Source organism: Crotalus tigris, unplaced genomic scaffold (assembly GCF_016545835.1).
Source record: "Crotalus tigris isolate CLP2741 ecotype Arizona unplaced genomic scaffold, ASM1654583v1 scf7180000017614.5298720, whole genome shotgun sequence".
Classification (NCBI taxonomy): domain Eukaryota; kingdom Metazoa; phylum Chordata; class Lepidosauria; order Squamata; family Viperidae; genus Crotalus; species Crotalus tigris.
Genome location: NW_024096513.1, coordinates 203,566 through 214,492, shown reverse-complemented (window position 1 = coordinate 214,492; position 10,927 = coordinate 203,566). Strand labels below are relative to the sequence as shown.

Below are 10,927 nucleotides of genomic sequence, written 5' to 3'. Positions count from 1 at the left end.
GAGCTTCCCTCCCTGCTGAGCAACTAAAAAGTAAGTAAAAGAGGGCCAGGGGTGGGAGGTGGGAGGCCAGTGGGCGCAGGGATGGTTGCTGGCGCGCGTGGGGGCCTGGCAGGTGCCTTACCTGCCTTGGGCTGGGCCAGCTGGTGGCCCAGCCAGTGGTCGGCCTGCGCCGCCGCTGCCATGGCTGCCCGGGAGCGCCTGAGCCTGCCAGCCACTGCCCCGAATGGGTGGCGGCCAAGGTAAGCCTAGCGGGGTAGCAGCGGGCACAGGAAGGGTTGCTGGCATGTGTGGCGCCCGGCGGGTGCCTTACCTTCCTTGGGCTGGGCCAGCTGGTGGCCCAACCGGTGGTCGCCCTGCCTGACATGGCTGCCCGGGAGCGCCTGGGCCTGCCTGTCACTGCCCCTTGCCGGCTATGCCTCAGCCGGTGCAGGGGACAGACCCATGCATACGCGGCGCTCCCGGGCCGGTAGTCCTCGACTTACAACTGGGGTCGCGGCTATTAAAAGGTTGAGAACCACTGATCTAGAGCTAAGGAGAAACTTCCTGACAGTGAGAACAATTAACCAGTGGAATGACTTGCCTCCAGAAGTTATGGATGCTCCATCACTGGAGGGTTTTAAGGATAGATTGGACAACCACTTGTCTGAAATAGTATAGGGTCTCCTGCCTGAGCAGGGGATTGGACTAGAAGGCTTCCAAGGTCCCTTCCAAGCCTGTTATTCTGTTATTCTGAATTAGATTGACCTAACTTCATATTATTTAGATCAATATTTCTATTCTTTGTTGAAATTATTAAATCTAAATTTTGATCTATTTGAAGACATGTCAAGGAACGCATTCTAGTATTATTCCTGTTTGAAGAAAATCAAAGTTTCAAACTCAGTTCTCTTATTAGATATAAGACCAGAAGAAACTGTTCCAACTCATTGTGGGACATAAGGATCAGCAGTATTGACTTAGCATTTCCCTTCAGGTTCAGAGTTGTTTACCTTGGTCCAACTGCACCCATGGGCTATGCTATTCTGTTCATATTTAATCAATGTGATCCACTTGGAGCCCATCTCTGACTGGTGTCCCATTAGGGAGGCCATCAAGGACAACACACACACAAAAAGAACATCTGCTTACAATGTGTTATCCCTAATACACAGCAGAGTTAATTGTTTCTCTTATAATTGCTGTATACTTATAATTAGTTTCATTGATCAGACCTTCAACGATTATCCACAAGATAACAAGACAGAAATCAGTATGTGATGTGCAGTTGAGAAAGAGTTTATAATATACAAGTATTCTTCAACTGGTTTCATGGAAAAGAGGCAAGCCCAGGCTCTGTCCATGTGAACCTATCCAATTCTCCACTGTTTTGGACAGAAATGGCTTCAGATCATTAAACTGCTTTGTGGAGTTTTTAAAATTTCTTTCTGTGTTGGTTGTGCCATGTGTTATTGAGATACGTTGCTGCTTTCTCTTTAAAACAGGTGACAAAGCAGAAATCAGATGCAGAAGACTCTTTTCTCCAGGAAAACACATCTGCAGGGATGGTGAAATTCCTGGCACTGTTCCTTTTTCTATCCGTTGAAGAGTGCCAAAGAGTGACCACAAAGTGCCCTCAAACCCATTTCTTCACTGTTCCTCATGACTGGTATCAGCCAGGGACACTTCTCATTGGTGGGATGGCATCTCAAGTCATTTATGTATTTAATGAAGTTTCCTTCAAAAATATCCCTTCACAAGATATTGGCTTTGATCTTCCAGTGTAAGACACTCAACCTTCCCTTCTTAAATCAAGTACTACTCAACTCCTAGAAATAGTCATGTATAGTAAATAAAAATGTAAAACATGTTATTTCTCCCATCCCTGTTACAGGGTATCTTCAGGTGGTCTTATTTCCATCGATGTCATTTTTCTAGACTGCTGACAATCACCTACTACTTCGATATAAACTTTAGTCTCTTGCTATTATTCCTTCTTTTCTTTTTTGAAAAACATTAATTCAATGTTATCTTCACCTTGTTGCACATGCAGTATTGTGTTGAATTGCAGAGAAAGTGAGGAGTTTTGTTAAATTGGAGAAAGCAGTGTTCCATGGCTGGGAAGACTATATGAAACCTGGAAATATGGATGAAAAAGATTTTAAAATTGACATAGATTAAAAAAGAATGGAACAGAACATAATAGAACAGAATTCTTTATTGGCTAAGTATGATTGAATGCACAAGGAATTTGTCTTCTGTGCATAATTTGCCTCTCAGTGTATAAGCAAGCCACAAGTGTTGAGATTGATTAGCAGGAACCTAATTAGTTAAGACTGACTAGCAACCAGACTAACTATTTCATGCTTTTCTCTATGTAGAAATTAACAAATTATTCTATTCTATTCTATTCTATTCTATTCTATTCTATTCTGGATAAAGAGAGAAAGGGAGAGAAGGGAACATTAAAAATTATGATAAAGACACATTTTTTTAGAACTGTTTCCTATAGCTTTATAAAAATAGGCCATGATTCAGTTTTTGGAACGTCATTGACTGCAGGATTGGAAAATCTTTTCCCTGAGAAATACTCATTTGGTTTGTTTGTTCAGGGAACACTTTTAATATCACATGCATTAAGGTTGGAGGTATTTCACTGATTTCTAAATATTGGTTCCTACTCAGTTGAATTTCATAATGCATATATTGAAAGCACTCTCAGTTTATCTGCTCCCCTCTTTTCCATCCATTAAGATGGAAACTAATCAAGGAGAAAACCTACCTAGAACTAAGGAGAAATTTCCTGACACTTAGAATCATTAATCGATAGAACGACTTGCCTCCAGAAGTTGTGGGTGCTCCAACACTGGAGGTTTTTAAGAAGAGACTGGACAGCCATTTGTCTGGGATGGTATAGGGTTTTCTGCCTGAGCAGGGGGCTGGACTAAAAGACCTCCAAAGTCCCTTCCAACTCTGTTATTCTGTTAGTCTTAACCTTAATTCATCTTCATAATTCTGATCACATTGCATCAGCCCAAGAGTTGTGCTGGTCACGATGATTAATTTCATATGTAAAAGGCCTTGCAACTCTATTTGCAGGATGCTGACCAAGTTCTACCAGAATTCTTTGGCTTTGGCATTTGCTGTAAATACAATCATCAAATCACCAACAATTTTGCCAAATATCACAGTGGGATTCCACATCTATGACACCTACTATGATCAGAGGATGACCTATTACAATCTTCTCAATTTGCTCTTTAAATTGCACCATTTTCTTCCTAATTATGCATGTGGACTCCCTAAAAACCTAATTGCTGTTGTGGGAGGTCTTGCATCTGACACCTCTTTTCACATGGCAGATATTTTAGGACTCTACAAGATTCCACAGGTGAGGATGATGCATATCTGCAGAGATCAGCTTTTGCTAATGTTATATTCATCACACAGGTGGTTTTGAAATAGAAAAGAGAAGCTAGAAAATGAAAGAAATTAAGCTTAGTGAATTTGAGAAATAAGGACTCCTGGGAGGATTAGAGAGGTTCAGAATCCTTCTTTCTAATTCAAGTTGTTCATATTTCTGCATCTCTGTTAAATAGGTAAAGGCAAAATTTTAAATTTTAGCAAAGGGAAATTGAAAGGTAAGAATTTCATTTCTGCAGGTATGATTGATTTATAAAAATGCACCATGCACTTTGCCTTTAAGCTCACATATGGATCATTTGCTCCTGAGGACACTGTAAAACCCAAGGATCCTATTTTTTATCGCATGGTCCCAAATGATGAAAACCAGTACATGGGAATTATCCGTTTGCTTCTACACTGTGGCTGGACATGGGTGGGTCTTTTTACAGGAGATGATGATAGTGGAAAATATTTCTTGCAAAGCATGGAAGCATTGTTTTCCCAGTATCGAATCTGTTTAGCCTTCGTTCAGGTGTTTCCACGCCAAGGCCGTGTCTTGTCCAGTGATGATATGGGTACATTTGGAAATCTCCATGTATCTGTTATGGATCAGAGGGCCAGAGCATTTATCATCTATGGAGATACCATGAATCTTATGTGGTTAATTACCTATAATACTCTTCTAGTTTCTGATCACGCATATTTTGGGAAGGTGTGGATCATGACAGCTCAGATGGAATTTGCAGTAACAGGAGTGACCAGACGGATGGATTTTCAAATGTTCCAGGGTGCCATATCCTTCGCAATTCATTCCAAGCAACTTCAGGAATTTCAGATATATCTTCAGAAGAAAAATCCATACAAGCCTGAAGGTGATGGTTTTGTCCAGTTGTTCTGGGAACAGGTTTTTGAATGTTCATTTCCAAACTCTGGGGAACCATTGGAGCAGGATGAACTATGTACTGGGAAGGAGAACCTGGCTAAGCCTCCTCAATCTGTTTTTGAAGTGAGAATGAATGGCCACAGCTACAGTATTTACAATGCTGTCTATGCGGTAGCCCATGCTCTTCATGCAATGCACTCATCAAAGACTAAATACAGAGTAAGAATGGGGGAGCAAAGATCTGAGTTTGAAGACATGCAACCTTGGCAGGTAATATTCCCATAACAGAATGATATAACCGAATAACAGAGTTGGAAGGGACCTTGGAGGTCTTCTAGTCCAATCCCCTGCTCAGGCAGGAAACCCTATATCATCCCAGATAAATGGTTGTCTAATCTCTGATAATTTCAATGATCCTGCTGCCAGAAATTAACTAGCATATCAATGTATCCAATCATTGATGATTAGAATTAATAGCTGCATCCTGGGGACTTATGTCCATTATTGCTTTTATAACAAACCAAATACTTGCCTTATTAGAGAAAAAATATTTTAATCACTAATTAATAAAGGCAGTCTTCATTAACGACCACAATTGGGACTACAACTCAGATGTTAAGGAAAACAATCAATATGATATTACTTCAACTTTCCTTTGCTTTACAGACTTCTGAAGGTTATAAATATGAGAACTGGTGGCAAAGTAATTTTTTTAGCATTATTGTAACTGTAAATATGAGGCAGTTGTTAATGAAGACTATAATCTGTAATCACTGTCAGCTGTCATAGATAAATATTTGTTGTCCAGCAGCAATATTTTAATGAATGGTTAAAATAGAGTGTAATAGAATAGAAAATAATGAAACAATATTTTAAAATCTTATAGAACTAGGACTAGAAAAGCAGTATAGGGAAACAGACTGAATATATGAATTAATAATACAAGATAATATTAAGCCACCCAGAGTCACACGATGGTGAGATGGGAGGCAAATAAATTTAAGAATCAATTAATAATCCAGAATTTTGGTCTAACCAGTGGAAATTCCCAATTTGTACATTTATCTGCCAAATGAGAAAAAAACAAAGTTCTGGGGGGAGGGAATCTCTGACTTTTTTCATGCAATGTCTTCTCACAGTATTTTTGTTGTTGTTGTTGTTGTTGTTGTTGTTGTTGTTGTTGTTGTTCTGTTTGTTAATCTTGGAAGAAAAATAAACCAAAATTTCATGGAAATCTACTACCATTTTCCTGTCTTCCTTCCCCCCCTCCTTTCCTGGCTGCCAACAATTTCTTTTCACAGAGTCTTAAGTGTACAAATGGTGTTAAAAATGACCATCTCTTTCAGCTTTATTATAGAACATTGAAAATAGATTGGACTCCAAAAGGATGTAGAACAATTTGTTTGCTCTACAATAGCCAAATTTTGAGATAGATGGGTAGATGGATGGATGGATGGATGGATGGATGGATGGATGGATGGATAGATAGATAGATAGATAGATAGATAGATAGATAGATAGATAGATAGATAGATAGATAGACAGATTCCTCCTAACTCTAATTAAAGCCCTGGGGCATTTATGGAGGGGAGAGAGAGAGAGAGAGAGAGAGAGAGAGAGAGAGAGAGAGAGAGAGAGAGAGAGAGAGAGAGAGAGAGAATCTGTTCTTAAGGCCATAGCAGCCCATGTCAGCAGAAAACAATTATATATTAAGAACGTTTCTCTTGTTGTTGTTGTTAATTGCGAAGTCGTGTCCGACCCATCGCGACCCCAGACGTTTCTCTAAAATATCTTATTAACTGGATAGCTTTCACTTTTATAAGCCATCTGTCACTCTGTTACTGGAAATCAGGAATTGGGAGGAGACTTATGTCTTAACTCGCAAGAGAGGATTGTCTATATGTGAATAGAAGGGAATAACTCTTAAGATCTAAGTGAAGTATTGCATCCATTTCAATTTCTGAGACAGGGTTAGGGCTACAGCTTAAATTTCTTGCCTGCTGGACTTAGCTATTTTCGTACATTGGTCCTTCCTTCCTTCCTTCCTTCCTTCCTCCCTCCCTCCCTCCCTCCCTCCGTCCCTTCTACATTTATCATTCATCCTTTTTTGAACTTATAATTCTATAGACAGCAATGGTAACTGGGATTCATGGTATGGTGCTTGCATTTGATACATCACTGATATAAAAATTACAGATAAAAGCAACAATATGTATCAGGGTCAAAGACTGTCCATAAATTTAATCAAATTAAATTGCCCACAAAATTAATTAAAGTATCTACTTCATCTATACCCAAAGATGTATTAGACTTTATCCCATTGTTCAATAATAATGAAATTTTGACAGCCTAACCTGATGGTACAGAATTTGGCAATTAGAAAGAGATCTTTGAGATCATCCTAGCATACATAAAATAATCTCCTAGAATAAATTATGTTGAATTTAATTGCTTCCAACATGTCATGAATTGACATTGTACACTTAATTTTGTTATCCCTCTACTATTTTTCCCTCCTTCCAGTTACATGCATTTCTTCAAGGGATATCATTTAACAATTCAGCAGGAGAGAACATTAATTTTAATGGAAAAAGAGAAATTGTTGCTGGATTTGATATAATGCATATGATTTTATTTGCAAATAACTCCTTCCGTAAAGTCAAAATTGGATGGTTAGAACCAATGGCTTTTGAAAGAGAACAATTCTTCATAGATGATGAAATTATTGAATGGCCAAGCTCCTTTAATCAGGTATGCATTCTTAGATTTCCTTGACAGATTTAACTTCAATAAGACAAACCATTGGTGGTTACACATTTCCACTACTATAAACTTTGTCCATGCCAAAAGATGTAGCAGTGGGGTCTAGGACAATTCACCATGGTTGACTAGCCCCAGCTGTCTCACTCTGGTTGTCAATGTCCAGCTTGAGTATCCAAAATAAAGTCCCTGATTTTTTTCATTTCTGAAGTTCTTGCTGTTTTATTGAATACATGACATGGCATAGGTGAAGGAAAACTAACTCTAAATCCCAAGATATCTAACCAAAGCATATAACAATGGCGTTCCCAGCCAAATCTCCCAGCTGTCCATGTGGTGCATGTAAACACTTTTCTGTTGTTTTGAGAATCTTCTGTTATCTTCATCCCTAAGGTTAGAATGTCCTCAAAAAGTTTCCACACGTCTGTGTTTCAGCAATTGTCTGCAGAACTGGAGAGGTTTCATTTCTCTAACTAGCCCATTCAAAGCCTCATCAATCCCTCGCTCCCTTACTCTAATGGCAAGGTGGAAACAATAAGGCACATTATGGCTGCCAAATTTTCACTGTTGACATTGGTTAATTGGCAACAGACAAATCTCCACAGGACAGCTCACTGTGGCCTACTCACCATAGGACAATTCAATGTAGGATAATTCAAGAGAGGGACAAATGAATTGCAGTTGGTCTTGTCTTGCTTTAGGTTTGAACCTTCTCAAGTTAGAAGTCTTCAAGGCTGGGGTGAGCTGCAATTCTACTTGTCCCTCTCTTGAGTTATCCTGTGCTGAATTGTCCTCCAGCAAATTGTCCCATGGTGACATGACCAGGACGAATTGGCCAGGGTGAGTTGGCCAAGACGAGTTTTCCATTCTGGTTGCAGTGCTAGTATAAATTCAGTATTGTTATTGCTTTATTAAATATTACTATTATTTCTAGTAACAATATTTTGAAAGCAATATATATTTAAATAGGAAAATAATACAATTTTAGTCCACTTTAAAAAAACATGCTTACATTACAGTATATACTACATATGTGGTCATCTATGTTGACCAATTACTTATTTCCTAATTTTCAGTTGTGTATGCCCCCCACAATAACTAAATGTTATCAGCTTCCTTACAACTCTTTTGATTTTTATGGACAGGTATGTCCTATTTCTGTGTGTAGTGACTCATGCCCACCGGGGTTTCAGAAACAAAAGAAGGAAGGGCAGAAATTTTGTTGCTATGACTGTTCACCTTGTCCAGAAGGAAAGATCTCCAACAAGACAGGTAAGTGACATAGAATTGATTGATTGACTCCCCCTCAAAAACTCCTTTTGTTTCCCTGCATTATATTAGGCCCAACACCCCAAAATCAGCTGGGAGTTACTTTCTGGGGAGGGCTTAGTTTTGGGAAAAAACAGTAAAATAGTCGTGAAAGTCAGCCAGATACTCTATCCATTTCTATTTAGGAATGTTATAATCTAGTAAATTATATTGTTGGTGTTGTTGTTGTTGGGTTGTGTTTTTTTTGTAGTATTTGTTGATATTCTGATATCACTCTGAGAGTCAGTCTGGTATTCCATCATAGGTGGTGGCTTGTCTTTGAAAATAAAGACATGGAACTTTGATGGTTCCTCCATGGTATTCAACTGAGCTGTCTTGATTTGGCTTCCAATTCAATAACAAACACAGCCTAAGAGGCTCAACATACTCTTCCATTTTCTGACAGTCAGTATGATATTTTATTAGAATGGTTCCTATATAACTGTCTGATTTGGAACAGTAACCAAAAACAATGAATAGTTAGGACTGTAGAAAAAGCAATCACAACCAGCCTGCCTTCATTGAGAATCTGTATACTGCATGAACCAAAAAAGAGGGCTGAGAAAATACTACAGAACCTTCATATCCTGAACATAATCTATTTCAACTTCTCCCCTCAGGATGCTGTTATAAACAATTAGACACAAATTTGGTTTTTTCCCCATGCTGTCACCATCGGATTGGATTCTTATGCTTTATCAGTTGTTGTTTGTAACTTATGATTAATGATTGTAACTATGATGTATGATCTATGATCTATTACTTGCTGGTAATATATACACTGTGAGTTTATGCACTGCAGACAAATTCCTTATATGTCAAATCACAGTTGGCCAATAAATCTATTCTATTCTATTCTATTCTATTCTATTCTATTCTATTCTATTCTATTCTATTCTATTCTATTCTATTCTATTCTATTCCTTATTTCTATTCTATTCTATTCTATCCTGTTCTATTCTATTCTATTCTATTCTATTCTATTCTATTCTGTTCTGTTCTGTTCTGTTCTGTTCTGTTCTGTTCTGTTCTATTCTATTCTATTCTTATTATGAAGTAAGCTGTTTTCATTTGGCTTCTGATCCAGTCAAAGTCTAATAGATACACTTATTTTTCTTAACAATTTTTCTCCCTTTTCTTTTCAGACACGGATGAATGTATGCAGTGCCAAGATGATCAGTATCGAAGCCAGAGCAATGACAGCTGTTTCCCCAAAATAATAACCTTTCTTTCCTATGAAGAACCATTAGGAATGGGTTTAGTCTCAATTGTCCTTTGTTTTTCACTGGTCACGGTCTTGGTGTTTATTACTTTTATTAAACACAGTGATACAGCCATAGTCAAAGCCAATAACCGAGAACTCACCTATATTCTTCTTTCCTCTCTCCTGCTCTGCTTCCTCTGCTCTCTTTTATTCCTTGGCCATCCCCAGAAAGTCACTTGCCTCATTCGTCATGTTGCTTTTGGTATCATCTTTACTGTGGCAGTTTCTTGTGTGTTGGCCAAAACCATCACTGTGGTTCTTGCTTTCATGGTCACTAAACCAGGATCCAATGTGAGGAGGTGGGTGGGAAAAAGGCTGGCCAACACCATTGTCCTTTCCTGCTCTCTCATTCAAGCTGGCATTTGTACTGCATGGCTGGCCATTGCTCCTCCATACCCCAGGTTGGATATGAAATCTCTGCCAAACAAGATAATAGCAGAATGCAATGAAGGCTCTACCTTTATGTTTTACTTTGTATTGGGCTACATGGGACTTCTGTCCATCATCAGTTTCATAGTGGCTTTCTTATCTAGAAATTTACCGGATGCTTTCAATGAAGCCAAATTCATCACTTTTAGTATGCTCATGTTTTGCAGTGTTTGGCTGACTTTTATCCCAACTTATTTGAGTGCCAAAGGCAAATACGTGGTAGGTGTGGAGATCTTCTCCATTTTGGCCTCTGGGGCTGCACTGCTTGCCTGTATCTTTTTTCCAAAAGTTTATATTATCTGGCTGAGACCTGAGCTGAATAATAAGGAGGGATTAATAAGGACAAAGAATAAACCAGTGAAATTGCATGCTCTTATATAATGTGTGGTAAAATGACAAACAGATCAACATATTCACTTCTATGTGATTGACCCCAAGATGCTTTTCCAAGAGGCGACTGGACATCTTTGGATTTTTCCTTGAAAACATTTTGTGTCTTATCCAAGAAGCTTCTTCAATTCTTCAGATGATTGAGAACCTTCATAGATTTCTACGTGAATGATTTTTTTCATAAATTTCTATATTATATTATTATAATTTAGTGGTATATTTTTAAGCTCTGGCACCAACATATCACTCTTCTGAGGCATTTGAAATGGTTTCAGAATAGTTTTATATATTTTGAATAGCCTTATGAATACTGATTATTAAACAATGTTTTCTCTCATGGCACATCAGTTTAGTGGCCATATATTTCTTCTAAATTAGTAAATAAAATAATAAATATATTAAAGCTGGACTGGTAAGAAAAGTTCCAATAGTTATTGTCTTATTGTTTTCTTAATGGGAAGCACAGCTGAATTTTATACAATTTCAAAATTGAAACCTATCACTTTAAACAA

At 38.2% G+C, this 10,927-nt stretch overlaps 1 protein-coding gene across 1 annotated transcript; it reads left to right on the top strand.

Annotated features, from left to right (window-relative positions):
• The first annotated feature begins 3,745 nt into the window (after positions 1-3,745).
• LOC120300448 (vomeronasal type-2 receptor 26-like) lies at positions 3,746-10,406 on the top strand. The gene is made up of 4 exons (XM_039326468.1): positions 3,746-4,534; positions 6,788-7,015; positions 8,170-8,296; positions 9,478-10,406. Exons 1-4 carry the CDS (start codon positions 3,746-3,748, stop codon positions 10,404-10,406), a joined length of 2,073 nt encoding a protein of 690 aa, XP_039182402.1.
• Positions 10,407-10,927: the final 521 nt, after the last annotated feature.